This window comes from Pollachius pollachius (assembly GCF_949987615.1).
Source record: "Pollachius pollachius genome assembly, chromosome: 14".
Classification (NCBI taxonomy): domain Eukaryota; kingdom Metazoa; phylum Chordata; class Actinopteri; order Gadiformes; family Gadidae; genus Pollachius; species Pollachius pollachius.
Window position 1 is genome coordinate 13,982,450 of NC_136947.1, and position 16,808 is coordinate 13,999,257.

The following is a 16,808-nucleotide window of genomic DNA, read 5'->3' on the forward strand; positions in this document are numbered from 1 at the left end:
GCCCCCAGGGGGCGCTGTGGGAGAGGGACACACTGGCCCCTAGGGGACGCTGTGGGAGAGGGACACACTGGCCCCTAGGGGACGCTGTGGGAGAGGGACACACAGGCCCCTAGGGGGGCACTGTGGGAGAGGGACACACTGGCCCCTAGGGGACGCTGTGGGAGAGGGACACACTGGCCCCTAGGAGGCGCTGTGGGAGAGGGACCCACGGCCCCTAGAGGGCGCTGTGGGAGAGGGACACACTGGCCCCTAGGGGGGCACTGTGGGAGAGGGACACACAGGCCCCTAGGGGGCGCTGTGGGAGAGGGACACACTGGCCCCTAGGGGGGCACTGTGGGAGAGGGACACACAGGCCCCTAGGGGACGCTGTGGGAGAGGGACACACTGGCCCCTAGGGGACGCTGTGGGAGAGGGACACACTGGCCCCTAGGGGGGCACTGTGGGAGAGGGACACACAGGCCCCTAGGGGACGCTGTGGGAGAGGGACACACTGGCCCCTAGGGGGGCACTGTGGGAGAGGGACACACTGGCCCCTAGGGGGCGCTGTGGGAGAGGGACCCACTGGCCCCTAGGGGGCGCTGTGGGAGAGGGACACACTGGCCCCTAGGAGGCGCTGTGGGAGAGGGACACACTGGCCCCTAGGGGGGCACTGTGGGAGAGGGACACACTGGCCCCTAGGGGACGCTGTGGGAGAGGGACACACTGGCCCCTAGGGGACGCTGTGGGAGAGGGACACACTGGCCCCTAGGGGGGCACTGTGGGAGAGGGACACACTGGCCCCTAGGGGACGCTGTGGGAGAGGGACACACTGGCCCCTAGGGGACGCTGTGGGAGAGGGACACACAGGCCCCTAGGGGGGCACTGTGGGAGAGGGACACACAGGCCCCTAGGGGACGCTGTGGGAGAGGGACACACTGGCCCCTAGGGGACGCTGTGGGAGAGGGACACACTGGCCCCTAGGGGGGCAGTGTGGGAGAGGGACACACTGGCCCCTAGGGGACGCTGTGGGAGAGGGACACACTGGCCCCTAGGGGGCGCTGTGGGAGATCGGTGGAGATTAATCGTACATGGTTCGATCCGATTGGGCGTCGGCAGCGGCTCGGAGGGTAGACCGGGTCGGGTGGTTACCGATAGGTTGCTGGTTGGTGGTGTGTGGAGGTGTCGCTTAGCAAGAGACTCCAACCCTAACTGCTCCCAACTAGCTGGCCGGTCCATGGACTTTTTGACACCGCCGTTGGTGCATGAATCTGCGTATGAATGTCTGTATGAATGGGTGAATGTGAGGCCGTAATTGTAAAGCCATAGGTTAGAAAGCGCTATGGGCTAATTCAGCCAAATTTGTTTACCATTTACTGATCTGATAGAAAAAATAACCAATGTAGAAGGTCTGGGATCAATAATGTCTGTCTTATCTGAAAGGTAGTCTAACCATTTATACACAGATGTATTTTGGAACATATAGATAGATTGATGGATAGATAGCTAATATTTATTTTAAAAGGTAAGCAAAATATACTAAATACATTTTAAACTATAGATGTTGCCGGTTCAGCTTGAAGTGAAGGCATACTGTTACGACCAGAGGACATGTTAGAGGCAAAGCCAGAGAGGAGAAGAACATACAGTGACAGCTGTCTTGCCAGTGTCAAGATTAAATGTACCTTTCAGATGAAAATAGAAAATCCTGAGAGGACGCACTTCCAAGACGACCCATTTACTGATCAATCAGAAGATAGGATGACACTCTTTCATCGACCGAGCGGAAGATTACGAGATGGACGATGAGTCTGAGAGAGCCTTTGTTAACGGTTTCCCAGGATCCTTTAGGCATACATAGGATCTCTGATTGGCCTTTGTTGTTCCTGGTGCCATGGTGATTGTTGGTCATGATTGCCAAGATGATGGTGGCTGTCATGGAGTGATTGTGTGTGTGAAAGGGTATATTGTGGATAATGCTATATTAGCTGTTGATGAAATGAGGTTTTTACCCAGGTCGGGAGAAGGACAGAAATGTGGGTTGATTGTATGTCATCGACTCGAACAGATGTAGGGAAGATGATGTGACAGCGACGGTGCCTTCTAGTCTTGTCAGACATGGCTACACCGTCTTTTATTTGAGCTAGCTTGCACCAGGAGATGTATGCCTACTGTTACATTTTTTAACCGATGCTGTGTGTCGCTTACTCACTTGTTTTCCCTCCAGAATATACCCCTGAATAATTCCTGAATCAGTATTCAGATGTTGTACACTTTTAACATCTGGAGTAGAATGATGAGGCAACGTTTTATCCGCAACACTTTGTTGGAAGTTGTTGACTAGACAAAAATAAGTTTGGTCTTGTTGAAAGTTCATCCTGTTATTCCAAACATGTTCTTCCTGTTAGGCTAACGCCGTACCTTCCGCTAATGTCTCATTTTATTGCATGTCAGTGTAACACTGTACTTCCTGTTGGTGACACACTATATATCCTGTCACAGGGTCCTTCCTGTTGTGTCACCCTATACCTCATCTTGGTGGTCGATGTAGGCCTACCTCCTGTTCTTGTCACACTGTACTCCCTAGTTCTACAATGTACAGCCATCTTAGTGCGACACTGTTCTTCCTGGACACTTAACACTGCACTTCCTGTTGGTGGTACACAGTACTTCCTGATGATTTATTGCACAATCACGCCATTGCTACGCCGTACTTCCAGTTCCCTTGACGCTGTGCTTCCTGTGACCCTCCCGGTCCCCGTAGGTCTGGTCCTGCTGGTCGCCACCGCCAGGCGCAGGAGGAGGAACCCCTTCACCCTGGACGACGACCGCGACGTCCGGGAGAACATCGTCCGCTACGACGACGAGGGCGGTGGCGAGGAGGACACGGAGGCCTTCGACATGGCGACGCTCCGACACCTCAATGCCACGCGGGACGGCGAGGGCCCCGGCGCCCGCCGCTACGACATCACCCCGGAGCTCTCGGCGCGCTACAGAGAGCCGCAACACAACGCAACCGTGGCGATGGCGCCGCTGCCACCGACGCAAGTCCAGCCTCCGCCACCGCCGCCGGCACCGGACAACACGGTGTTCCGCGAGTTCATCCTGAGCCGGCTGCTGGAGGCGGACCTGGACTCGGCAGCGCCCCCGTACGACTCGCTGCAGACCTATGCCTTCGAGGGCAGCGGCTCGGCGGCCGAGTCCCTCAGCTCCCTGGAGTCCCCGAGCTCCGAGTCGGAGCACGCCTACGACTTCCTGACGGAGTGGGGAGCGGACTTCGGGAAACTGGCGGACCTCTACGGACACAGCGACGGGCGTAGCAGTAAGAATGACCTCCGGGCGCCCAGGCTGGTAGTGGGAGAACCAGGGGGGGCGGAACCAAGCGTCCCACTGAGACGGTAGATGGGGAACACCGGGGGAGGGGGGGAAACCCCCTTTGTGAGAGTGTTGGGGTTGTCAGAAGAACACCATACGTAAGTTTACTTGAGTGAGAGAGGAAGACTAAATTCCGTCTGTCAGAACGCGTTGGAAGGGAGAAGGAGGGAATTGACATGGAGGTCAACTGATTTCTGTGGGTTTCTGTTTCACATAAAAAACTGTTTATAATCGGACCCACAAATAAGACACTTGCACTGGGAAAATCGATAAATCTCTGGAAATTAAACTAAAAATAAACCTTGATTGTACATTCATCATTCCAGATGTATTTAGACATTATTCCAATGAAACAAATGTAGGCAAAGTTATACAAACTGTTTGGTATATTAGTCTCTGGTCTTTAATTCCTAACTTGAAAATGCTCCTCTACCTCAAAATTCCCCCAATTTCTTGTATATTAGCACTGGCCATATTTACACTTCATCTATTTTTTCAATATGCCATGCTGTGACATCCGTTTTCAAACTCATCATGTGTACAAAGTCACCCCAGAACGTTTACAATCAAATTAGCATTTCCAGCTAGCTTTACCGGCTTTGGCTTAGTTACATGATCGTATCGACAAAGGACATTTTTGTTGGATTGCTTATTGGTGTGATATTTTAATGTCAGTTACAAACTGTTGTTCATATCTTTATATTTGTTCGTTTTTTTTTGTATTGTAAAGGAAACATCAAAGCTTTGTGTATTAAGTGTGTGTAATATGCCAAGTCAATTCTGACACTGGATCTAGATGATGATAAAGACAGTAATGTTTTACTGTTTTGTTTCAAGTTCCAGCTGTATTTGTCATGTACACAGTTTTACAGCTTCCACCTGAATAGAAATAGTTGTGAAACATTTCATCGTATTAAACAAATATCTAATTAAACAATAAGATACAAAGAAAATCATAATAATACAATTATATGGCATACTGTAGGAAACAAATATATAAAGTATAAACGTATCAAAATGAAATAATGGTATGACGTTCTCCATTGCAATATACAAGAAAGAAAAATTAAGCACCATTTATAAAGACGCTAAATAGGGTTTTAGGCATAAGAATGGTGGCCCATGTCCGACAAAGGGCATGATACCGTTACAAATTGAGCTCGCCTCTGCACAAAAGTACCAGAAGAACGACTCCTTACTCCTGTGTGCTTACTGACATCTAGTGGTGAAAAGTAAAGTGCTTCTCGTGGTTTACGTGCGTTCGTTTCAGTTAACTGCCAACGGGTATGTGGCGTCTGCTTCCATTAACCTACAGAGTTGAGCACACATCCCGCCAAGACAAATATATTTAGTTACAGGTTTTTTGAAAACATGCCGGAAATAAATTAGCATTCCACAGTGCAGTAATTTACTTAGCGGCGTTATAATAGGATGGCTTTACTTTTATTTTGAAAGCATTGCCCACTGCTCCCGGAAGTGTTCGAGTAGTGCGTGTCGCTGGCTGCTCTACACATCAACGGTGTGTAGTATAGTAGTGAACCGCCGGCCGGGTCTGGAAAAGTATTCACTAAACAGTCTTTATGTGGCCGTGACACAGAGATCAACCATGTTCTTATTCCCGCCCGGTCGCTCGCTACTCTTTATATCATGTGTTTTTTATAGTGTTTTATCTCCTGTGGCTTCGTGGGACACCGACCTAGAGCTCTTTGATCTGGTGGAAGAAATCCCACAGACCTTCTACCAGTTCCTCTCCGTGGACAAGGTAGGGTCCAGTCAGTCTGCCGCGGAATGGCCGCCCTACCCTGGTGCCTCAGTGGCCGGGTCATATTAAAGATTTAAGTTACTCCAACGGTCCAACATTCCCGTTACGCGGGCTACGGCGTTAAATGGAGAGCAGAGTACAGTGTGTCTCTGCTGTGCATTCGGCTATAGGATAGCCTATGCCACGCACGCTAAACCCGGCGCAGGTCCGCAGACAGCTGTTGTCTTACCGCGGCACTGGCACGTATGCTTCATCATTAATAGGGCCTGATGTTTCATATTAAACCATTAATTCATCAGTTAACAGAGTGAAAAAAAGTCGTTAGAAAATTCTAATTCTTCTTCCGCCTGGAAGCTACTATGACATATTTCAGACACCACACGTTTCCGCATCTCCTAAATAGGACTCGTAGGTAATATGCATGTGTTAATTGGCCTTTGTTGATCTCTGTGTCTCTCTCTGTCTCCCCTTTATTGCGCTCTCTCTTTCTCCCTCCCTCCCTCTGGGTTACCGTAGGATGCCACGCCGGTGGAAATCAAGAAGGCCTACCGGCGTCTCACGCTCACCCTCCATCCAGACAAGAACAAGGATGAGAACGCAGAGAGCCAGTTCAGACAGGTAGGAGTGGTCTCCCATCACCCCCCCCCCCCTCCCCCTCCCCCCCCCACACACACACACACACACACACACACACACACACACACACACACACACACACACACACACACCTCTTCAGTATACTCATGGCTTCCTATACACTTACCGTGCCATGCTGTGCCTTTTATTAACCTGTCTCCATGGAAACACTGGTGTGTGTTTGGTCCTGCAGTTATTACTTTTGGTGTTAAGTTCTGTGTGTTTGTTTTGGTTGTGTGTTTTTGGTTCTGTAGTGTTTACTGTCTGTTTGCTTCCTGAGGAGCGTGTGCGTATGTTGACTTAGTTATGCTTGTTTGTTTTCTTGTCAGCTGGTGGGAATCTACGAAGTCCTGAAGGATGAGGAGAGGAGAATGAGGTAAGACACACACACACACACACACACACACACACACACACACACACACACACACACACACACACACACACACACACACACACAGAGAGGCCTCCTCCGGTGTGTGTGTGGTACCCAGGGGTCTGACTTGATCATGTGACGTGGCTCCAGGTACGATGACATCCTGGTGAATGGCCTGCCGGACTGGAAGCACCCCTTCACCCTGTACCGCCGGGTGAGGAAGATGAGCAATGCAGAGCTGGGCTTCCTCCTCTTCCTCATCCTCACCGTTGGACACTACGCCATCATCTGGTCCGTCTACCTGGAGAAACAGCTGGTAAGCCCCCCGTTTTTTGATTAAACTACTAAGAACACACCCCCTTTAAATAAACAGCAGATAACCACACCCCCTTTTGATTCAACAGGCTGTTAACCCCACGCTTTTTATATCAAATAGAAAACACCCCATTTCATCAACTGCTGATGACCCCTCCCCCTCTTAATTAATCATGATAGCTCCACCCCTTTAATTAAACAGCTGTTAACCAAACTTCTAACTTTGTACCTTTTTTGTTATGCGCCTTGATGCTTTCCCCTTTTTGCATGGGGTTGCAGTCCCCTAAACTCACAGGCAAAATAATCTGGGTTCCATTCCCAATGTCTGTAGTCCTACCTATAGGCATCCTTGAGCAAGATGTCCCTCCCCCCTAACTTATCATTAAAGCATTTATCGGTAATCTAGTTTACCGTTAGACGGTACGCATCAATTCCATTCAAGGATCTGAATACGTAAACAGTCCCACAATTGGTTTTAAACTTGGCTTGGAATGATGGAGTTTCTGTTGTTTGCCAGTAGGGGGTAGAGATTAAGTCCCCGGTGTCTCTGTTATACATGACTGTTTTTTTCAGGATGAAATGCTGAGCAATAAGAGGAAGAAGGAGAAGAAGAAAAAGACAAACTCCAAGCCGTGTGAGGAGCCCAGGTGCGTTAACGTCCAACCTTTTGACCCTTGACTACAGCGTCTATCATGTGATGTCGCGGTGTTGTCATAGCTCACAGGGCTCTTTCTGATTTGCCGTCTACAGGGATCAGGACCGCCCCAATTGGCAGGACATCCTTCCTCTGAAGCTCAGCATCTGGCTCTACCTGTCAATCAAATCACTGCCCCAGACCATCCAGGTGAACCTCCCACTTACTGTCTGTCTTTCTGAGTGTCTGTTGGTTTGTCTAGTTGTATGTTCAATGCCTGTCTTGATATCTGTCTGCTAGTCCGTCTGTCTGTCTGACTGACTGACTGACTGACCGACTGACTGACTAATTACCTGCTGTGTGTGTGTGTGTGTGTGTGTGTGTGTGTGTGTGTTTGGTAGGAAGTGAAGCAGTACTACGAAGACCACAAAGAGATGAAGATGAGGGCGAAGCAGGAGGAGGAGGAGATGGCTGAGCAGGAATCTGCTCCTCGTAAGACACCGGCGATTCACTCGTGCATTGCTTTTAGATTCACTCCTTCGTCCCTTTGGACATGCTGCTTCATCCCTTTGGATTCACTCCATCCCTTTCACTTGGATTCACTCCTTCATCAGCCAATCACCAGAACCCCACAGCAAAAAACAAAAACAGTTCATCCAGCGCACTATATTCTATTCGGGGAAGTTTTGAACGTGTGTTTGCTCTGGAATGAATCTGTCCCGGCCATTGACACGACACGACCTCACTTCCTGTAGGGGAGAAGCGGCCCAAGGTGAAGAAGGTGAAGGTGGAGTTCCCGGTGTACGAGGCCCCGGCGGCGGACGGCCTGTACCAGGTGTGCCCCACGGCCTCCATCCAGGAGGTGGAGGACCAGCTGGACGACTGGCTGGACAACCGCAAGAGCAAGAAAAAGGTACCAGTCACCCCTGGTCCAAAACTGATGGTCCAAGACTGCTGGTCCAAGGAGTTATGTGGTGTGTGTGTGTGTATATATATATATATATATATATATATATATATATATATATATATATATATATATATATATATGTATGTGTGTGTGTGTGTGTGTAATAATGCTGAAGAAGGGGGGGGAAGTCAGTGGATCCTTAGCGATCCCAAGCCCTCCACCCCAGTAGCTTCCATGGGGGCATTGAAAGACTTCGGTGGTCCTTGTCAGAGCAATAAAACTAAAAGGACAATGTCAAATATTTATATTTGTCAAATGGGTTTAAGTTGTACATGATACATTGTGAAGGGGCTGTGGGGGTACGTAAGACAAAACGGTTGGGAAATTGCTAAATAATTAAAAACTGCTGTAATGGCAATCATGTTGAAGTAAGTTATTAATTTTTGTGTGTCAGGCTCCAGAGTGGTCCGACGAGGACATCAGCCTCCTCAGCAGGAACATGGTGAAGTTCCCTGGAGGAACGCCCGGTCGCTGGGAGAAGATCGCCCACGAGCTGGGAAGATCCGTCGCTGATGTGAGGAGACAGTGTTGATCTGGACGCCCGCCGTACTAGCAGGGCTGTAGCTCTGCTACTCCTTAGTCTGATCGGGAAGTTATAATGGTTAAGACGAGCCACATTCACTTTAAGACGAGCCACATTCACTTACGATGAGCCACATTCACTTTAAGATGAGCCACATTCACTTTAAGATGAGCCACATTCACTTTAAGATGAGCCACATTCACTTTAAGATGAGCCACATTCACTTTAAGATGAGTCACATTCCCTTGCAGACAAGAGGAGTCAAATGATGATAAAGTATCGTAAATCCATCATCAGCCATCATGGGCTGTAACCTGGTCAGTAGATGGAAAAGGAGTGCGTCTGTGGTTGGCTGAAGTACTCCGAGACGTGGGTTGGCTGGGTGTGATAATCCTAGGTTGTTTTTCTTTCTCTCCAGGTGACCACAAAAGTAAAGCAAGTCAAAGACTGTGTGACCAACACTACAGGTAGAATAAATGTGTATTAATCCGTATCATAATAATAACGTAAACCTTAAATGTTACTTTGTGTGGGAAATTCCCTAACTATTACAATGAGGGCACATTTGGACCTAAATCTAAATCTCTACCTGCCTATTGGCTAACCGCGCTGGCTCTGTGATGTCCCTCATGGTCACCCGCTCGCTGTCTGCAGGGCTGGTGAAGCTGTCGGAGCTGAAGAGCGGCCAGTCCTCCAAGGCGACCACTGCTGGCTGTGTAGCAGACAGTATAATGACCCAGAGGGATAACCCGCCCACCACCGGCCCCGCCCCCAAACCCACCCCCACCCCCAAAACCACCCCCACCCCCACCGCGACCCCACCTCAGGGAGAGGAGGAGGGGGAGCAGGAGGCACAGGTCCTCAGGAGGAGGTCCAAAAAGGCTGGAGGAGGAGGAGGAGGAGGAGGAGGAGGAGGAGGAGGAGGAGGAGGAGGAGGAGGAGGAGGAGGCACGAACGGGGAGTCGAGGGTGAAGTCGAGGCGGCAGCGGGACTTTGACCCGACGGCCGTGGATGAGGAGGAGGAGGAGGAGAAGCAGCAGAAACAGGAGAAGCGGGAGGAGGCGCAACAGGAGCCCGAGGAGCAGAAGGAGAGCGTGTGGACGCAGAACCAACAGAAACTCCTGGAGACCGCCCTGCAGCAGATCCCCCGCGGCGCCGCTGAGCGCTGGGACCGCATCGCCAAGATGGTGCCGGGCAAGACCAAGGTGAGGGGCCCCGTCCCCATGATGACCGTCCACCAAACCACAAGTGTCGGCTCGTCGATTTGCTTAAAATGAGCGTGTGACGGACACGCTAATTTTGTGACATTTTGTGCCCAATAGAAACGCTTTTGTGTCAAAAAGAATAAATGTTTGATTATTTTGACACTCAAATGTTTTAACGTAGCTGGACACAAAAGCGTTCCTTACACACTTTAACGTGATACTAGGTTGACGGTTTGTTGGTCGGTCTAACTGCCAACCGAGGATCAAGTGAAGTGTGTTGCGGACATGTTTGTGTCTAGCTACGTTAAAGCTGTTACTTTCAACATAAAGTTTGACAACCACGTAGATTTGTTTTTACTAATGAGGAAAAAGGTATGTTTAAATTAATGCCTACCTTTGACACGTACGTGTGGATGAGGATATCGGTAGTCAGATGTTTTATTGCTTATGATGAATAACCATAAAAATATGTCTCCATGTTCTAACTGCCGTTTGTGGTTCCGCCCCCAGGAGGAGTGTATGACCCGCTACAAACTGTTAGCGGAGCTGGTCCAGAAGAGGAAGCAGGCCAAGAGCTGACTCCCTGTTTCACCATCTGAGCGCCTTGCCTCTTCCTGCCGCGCCCCTCCCCCACATCTACAGCCAATCACATATCTTGGATTACCTCTGTGAGCTAATCAGAAAGCTGGAAAACCTCTCTTTAGCCCAAACAGAGGCTTATGGGTAGTTTCTGTATGAAACCTTTCACAGGTGGGTGGAGGGAGGGTAGTTGCTGGAACTATTTTTTTATTTTATTTAAGCTGATCTAATTAATGTCCATCCTAACCCCCACAGGTGTTTTTTATTTTTTAGTCTATACTAATTTGGTCAGCTCCGTTAATGAAATTATTCAAAGTACTTGATTTATGCCCAATTCGATCACGGAAGATATGAATTATGTATAACCACCCACACATTTGACATCAGAGGAAAATGGTCTAATTACATCCAAGCTTAATGTGCCTTAGCCCCGCCCCTGCACCTCACTCAAAGTACGTTGTTCAGCATTCGTCTTCTCTCGGGAACATGGCCATCGGTGACACTAGCTCAACCATTGTTATTTCTTTCATGAATATCTTGTTACAACTGCAAATGGTTTATTATGAATAAAACAGTATTTATTTCCTTGAGTTTGTCATGTTGTTCATCTGTTGCTGATGAAACAGTCTGTTCTGCATGTTCAGGTATTTACTGTTTAGCAGACACCTTTAACCAATCCCACTCAATTGCCTACATTTACTAATAATGATGGTTTGAGTTGATTACGGTTTTATTTAACCATATACTATCTTAAATTAAGTGATCAGGGAACCATAACAAATTCATTTTCAAAATGGAATCCACATTGGATAAAAATCCATGTCACAATTTAAGTGTTTAAAAAGATTCACCTTTTAGCCTGGCTTTCATCATCAAACTAATGTTTGGTTTATTTTTGTGAAAATCCCAGACTTGCCGGTTGAATATTAAACAACCATACTATAACACGTATGTATGGGTTACATCTTCCAGAATGTTCTGATGGTTTCACAAGTCTCCGACTCCAGTGGCTTCCTGTGTGGTTGGACCAGTGGCTGGAGATCTGTTAAAAGGGTTGCCGGTTCAACTCCCCCCTGAACTAGCATTAGAGGCTGGTCCCAGGGGTACAAAGTCAGACTGAGGTGATCCCCACCCGGGCAGGCTCTGTTCCCTCTACTTCTTGGACGTTCTCTCCTTCCGTTTCTTTACGTGTTTCGGTGTTTTGCTTTTCCTCTTCTCCCTCTGAGCTTCTTTGATATTCTTCTTTCGTTCCTAGAGGAGGAGAGGACAGCTATGACATCACTGTATGACATCATGAACAAAGAGTGCCTGGGCTCCTACAACAGGCACTCTGTTTTAGGATTGCCTCAACTTCATTTTTGTTTACATTCAAAGTTCATTTGACATTTCTTTAAAAGACTACCTTGAAGTTAGATACAATTCATTTTTTTGAATGACCTAGGAGTGAACTTTACAACTTTGTAAAGATTGGTAATTGGTAATGGACAAATAACATTTGACATACCTTCTTATCCACCGAGGATTCCTCTTGGTTCTCTCCTTTCTCTTCCTCATCTCCGTCTTCCTCTTCATCAGAGCTGCCCTCCGAGCTGCTGCTCTCCTCCAGCAGAGCCGGTACCTAGAACCGGAAGCAGACACAACTCTGGCGTTAACACTGCCTGCTCTGATGGTTCGCCTAGCCCACTAGCACCCCAAAGGAACCCCAAAAAAATGCTAAAATCCAAACTACAATCCCAATTTAAGGTGAAAATGTTATTAAGAACACAATCTCTCTCCTAGTTGCAATCTCCTAAAGTCAGGTAAATCGTAACGTCAATGATTCACAAAGCAATAAAAAATTTCACTTGAGAACAGGGTACACTGACCTTTTGAACTCCAGACAAGTCCTTCCTCAGCCCCATTACGGTTTGGTAGAGAACCTGCGGAAAACATAGTCAACATTACTAGAACCGCCTCTACATTAGATAATAATAAAAAAAATTTAAAAAAATATTTTAAACAAACGTAACAAAGTGTTACGCAGGGCCAGTACACAACAAAACAATAGAACAAGATCATATACATATACGATAAGGCGAATAAAATGACGGGGAAAAAAAGCGAAACTGTAAAAACGAACAAGCAGTGAGTTACGAGGTACGAGTGGCGTGTAAACCGTATCCTCACGTTGTCGTTCTGGGCGTGCATCGCGGCGTCCTCCTCCTTCATGGCCGCCACGTCACGCTCGTAGTGGTTCACCTCCGTCAGCGTCCGGGGGATGTAGGCCTTCTTGAACACCTGGGGGTAAGGTCAGAGGTTAATCTTACTGTATGGGGGCTTTTACCTTGACAGCTGGTACTGTGAGAGATGTGTGAACGCACCTCTTCGTCGACCCGGTCTTGGTCCGAGCGCTCCTGGACCGTTCTGTCTGAGGAGATATCCATGGCCTACACAAACACACACACACAGACACACATCTCAGCGTTATTATTCAACAAAACCCTGCCTCAATACAATCTTAACTTTACTAAAACTGTGCCTAAATACACAACCTCTGCTTTAATAAAAGCTTAAACACTGTCTATTCTTTTTGAATTCAGGGATTTCGTTGTCACTAGAGACTGCTGCTCGTTGGATATACAATGACAGCTAACTTTTTAAAGACATCGCACATGGTTTGCCACTTAAACTCATAAAATATATGATATCAAATTCTTTCCAAAGTGCAGCCTGAAGACAACATCTTTGCGGATCTCAACAGCCCAGCTAGGACCCCCGGGCTAGGACCTGCGCCCCAGATTAGCTGCTGCTTGCCCCAGCCGCTCCACCTACCCGCTCCAGGTACTCGTTGATGTTGTCGCTGTTGATGGAGGGGTCGGTGATGAACTCAAACAGCTCTCTGATGGTCATCACGGCGACGCCGCGCTTCAGGAAGAAGTCTGGGGGACAGGGGACCAACGGTCAGCCTCCAGGGACCTCATCACTTAGAGAAACTAATGGATTATTGTTCATAGGGATGGTGTCTTTAATCCTGACTACAGTGTTACACATGCATGTACAGTGGCGGTTCCATCTGAATTGTGTTGTAGCTTAAGGCCACTAGATATATGCAGGCTTCCTGTTCTGCTGTGGGTAATCTGTGAGGAGAGCAATGTGTGAGGAAAAGACAGTGAGGAATGTGTGCTGACATCTGCTATGCTGATGGGTAAACCCCAGTTCAGAACAGTGCTTTGATTCCCTGCAAATAAACAGAGTGGTTCCCTTCAGTGGTGAGAGCCCCTGGTGTGTAGTAGGATGGCATACAAGAACTGTCAGCTACGTGTGCAAGGTGTGTGTGTGTGTGTGTGTGTGTGTGTGTGTGTGTGTGTGTGTGTGTGTGTGTGTGTGTGTGTGTGTGTGTGTGTGTGTGTGTGTGTGTGTGTGCGCGCTACCGTTGATGTTGCTGCAGTCCTTGCGGAGGAACTCCAGGGCGTGGGGGTGGTCGTGCTCTACTGACTGGGACACGTCGATGATGACTGCGTCGCCGTTGTTGTACCTGAGCGATCAGCGCGGCTGTTAGACACACAGCACGACCTTCTGGAAGGATTCCCGTCCGCGCTCAGTGTCCCCGGAGGTTACGGGTCGGTGGTGAACTGACCCCAAATGCATCTGCAGTAACTTTCCTTCTGTCTAAAGCTATTAAAATAATGGAAACTAATACGCTAGCTGGATTAACCATACTTTTGGGTTCTGCTGACAAAGGAAACCATAGTTATTCACACTAATGGGGATCTTCCCCATTTTCCCTTTTGAAGCAGATTAATTTAATTGCAAAGATATGCAATAAGAGGTTAATAAGATGATCATAGAGGGGTACCAGCATAGTGTGCCTAATACCGCTGAAGACACTCACAGTATGTTGAACTCGCTGAGGTCGGCGTGGACCAGCCGGGCCTCTTGGTACATCTTCCTCATGTGCTCGATGACCTGCAGGTACAGTTCGCATGCCTTGGAATCTGACAGCGCCGCGTTCTTCAGCAGAGGAGCTGGCCTGGAACCACAGATATGGACCCAGTCAACAAATCCCCACTGGCGCACTTCCCAATTTTCCCAACACTTCCCAAATCAGATGACTTTATTGAACCCGGGGGGAAATGGATTGATGGAACAATGTTAACTGGCCCTCTGATGCAAACAAGCAGTAATTTAATGGCCACTGACACTGTCCTTGGTCCTTACATGTCTTCCTTGCCGATGAAGGTCATGAGGAGGACATGACTCCGGAGCATCAAAGGTTCTGGACTGGGAATCCCAGCTGTCTGCAGCCTAAAACCCAGAGGCCAAAGGTTACATAGAATCCTCTGGAAGAATCCTCCTTCCCATCTTCCTGTGAGCCAGATGTTTGGCTAGCTCACCTGAGGAGGTTCCTCATCTCCTTCTCGGCCCACGTGCGCACCATCTTCCTGGGGTTGCCTTTGCAGTAACCATGGCGGAACCTGCAAAAAGCACGGAGGCAACACTGAAGACGGCCTGTGCAGCTGCCCAGGTGTGTGTGTGTGTGTTTTAAAAGAGGTTAACAGACCATACTGAGGACGTCTCTGTACCTGAACTCTCCGCTGACGTATTTGTCGCGGTCCTTGAAGAGTAAGATGGACGTCTTGTAGATCTTGATCGCTCTGTTCTCTCCAGCGGCTGTGGTGGCGTGGTACACGTTGGCCTGGTTGTTAAATCACAACATCCCAGTTGAGAGAGACACACAGACCGACAGAAAGACAGACAGACATAGAGTGTGTGTGTGTGATCTCACCTCTTTCCCTGTGCTGATACACCCGTTGATCTCAGAGATGATTCCACGGCTGAGCATCTTGAAGAGGATCATCCTTGTTCTGGGATCCAAAACCTTCAGAAGGAGAAGTTTCAATATAAAAGTCCTCCTCTAGAATGTTAATCTAGAACATGAAACATGGCCTCAACAATTCTATTTGACTCTTGACTAAAAGTGTGAATGACACTATGAATGGTGCTATCAGGTGGTTTACCTGTTCAACTGTAGCCCGGTCCGACTTGTCTTTCACTCGGAACCTAGAAAGCAACAGAATAAGACGGATGCGGTTGGTAACAGTCTTTGTTTGCCGTTTAGGAGGAAAACATTACTCTAAATTCTCAGAAAATTGTATCTTGGCATCTTCGAATAATGTTGATAATGATAGGGAATCAAACGTACGTGTCAGACTCCCTCTGTTTCTGCATTGTCGTCACTTTGTTGATCACCGAGTCGGCATAGTTTAGTTTATCTACCCGGAATAAAGAATGTAAGAAAGACAATCATCAAACTGTTTCTGGTTTTGTGAACCAGCAGAACAAAGTGAAACAAAGTGAAACAAGGTGAGGAAAAATGTACCCAGGTTGATCTTGTGTTCAAATTTCCTCAAAGCTTTATCGGTGGGCGTGGACGACTTGAGCGCCTTGTTCGAAGAATTCTGCTTATTTGACTGTGAACAGTAAATGTAAATATCTTTTAGCATTTAACGGCAGATCAAGGTGATATAAGGTATGCAAGAAAACGGGTCTTTCATTTCCTACCTGGGAGTTGAGGCCTGGTCGGTTCATGCTGTTGTAGCGTTTGGTAATGTCTGACCCCTTCCAATCCCACTCGTCGTCATCATCTTCTTCATCATCATCATATTCATATTCATAGTCCTCATACTCCTCTCCTTCAACCAGACCGGTTGGTGGAGGTTCAAGCGACAGACTGTTGACCTGGGTTTCTACCACATGAACGGCCGGTGTAGTAACCTCAACGGCATTGGCGGGACTGAACCACAAGGAAATTTTTCATGTCAAACAGATCAAACATTACATTAAATAACACACAGTACGACAGCCACGCAGGGCTACCCAAAGCATCACAACATTGAACTCCATGTTGTTGCCGGGTAGCCATGACAACCCCTGACTATTCTTGACATATAGATATTGTCGTACAGTATAATCATCACCCACATCATATTTGTTCACTGAACAAATTATTTGTGTTCCTACTTTCCTATTAACGTGACATGGGGAAAGTCGAAGTAGGGCTGACATGCAGTACATGTTAGTGAAACTCAACTGAAGTGAGTTGAGTTGAGCCTAGGATGTTGTAGTAGGCCTATATATATATATAATGGCACATTCTATGTGGATTGTAAACAGTAGCATCATCCGCACCTAATAAGGCATACCGACAGCAAATAATGGACCAACACTCACGTGTCTGAATCTTCTGCATCGTCGAATTGTCCCTCGACAACATTGGCACGAAGAGAAGTCATAATCTCCCAAAACACAACCTTTATTAGATTCAATAAATACTTTTATCAGTAGTGATAATCACGTATTCACAATAACCCCACACAACCTCGTGTGTTAGGGTTAGGGATGTACTTCCGGGTTCAATGTTTTTCTACGGTGGCCGCTATAGAGCATCTTACATCACCAAGAATCTGACCAGAAATAA

General features: G+C 47.8%; 3 protein-coding genes across 3 annotated transcripts in view; 2 read left to right on the plus strand and 1 right to left on the minus strand.

Annotated features, from left to right (window-relative positions):
- LOC307086049 (cadherin-7-like) overlaps window positions 1-3,378 on the plus strand; it is a gene marked incomplete at both ends in the record, with an annotated part of 13,776 nt that extends 10,398 nt beyond the window's left edge. Inside the window, 1 exon segment of the mRNA XM_079751087.1 lies at window positions 2,741-3,378. Coding sequence (XP_079607213.1) covers window positions 2,741-3,378 — 638 coding nt within the window.
- Window positions 3,379-4,889: 1,511 nt separating this feature from the next.
- dnajc1 (DnaJ (Hsp40) homolog, subfamily C, member 1) lies at window positions 4,890-10,895 on the plus strand. The gene is made up of 12 exons (XM_079751091.1): window positions 4,890-5,113; window positions 5,630-5,731; window positions 6,079-6,125; window positions 6,276-6,441; window positions 7,014-7,087; window positions 7,191-7,284; window positions 7,476-7,566; window positions 7,830-7,987; window positions 8,439-8,558; window positions 8,986-9,034; window positions 9,222-9,772; window positions 10,283-10,895. Exons 1-12 carry the CDS (start codon window positions 4,958-4,960, stop codon window positions 10,349-10,351), a joined length of 1,677 nt encoding a protein of 558 aa, XP_079607217.1. The 5' UTR covers window positions 4,890-4,957; the 3' UTR covers window positions 10,352-10,895.
- Window positions 10,896-11,046: 151 nt separating this feature from the next.
- riok1 (RIO kinase 1 (yeast)) lies at window positions 11,047-16,694 on the minus strand. Its single transcript, XM_079751092.1, has 17 exons — window positions 16,562-16,694; window positions 15,893-16,124; window positions 15,711-15,801; window positions 15,534-15,603; window positions 15,349-15,391; window positions 15,117-15,209; window positions 14,914-15,026; window positions 14,725-14,805; window positions 14,549-14,635; window positions 14,223-14,360; window positions 13,762-13,865; window positions 13,163-13,269; window positions 12,712-12,777; window positions 12,518-12,628; window positions 12,217-12,270; window positions 11,856-11,969; window positions 11,047-11,602 (listed from the first exon to the last, which is right to left on the minus strand). Exons 1-17 carry the CDS (start codon window positions 16,621-16,623, stop codon window positions 11,504-11,506), a joined length of 1,665 nt encoding a protein of 554 aa, XP_079607218.1. The 5' UTR covers window positions 16,624-16,694; the 3' UTR covers window positions 11,047-11,503.
- Window positions 16,695-16,808: the final 114 nt, after the last annotated feature.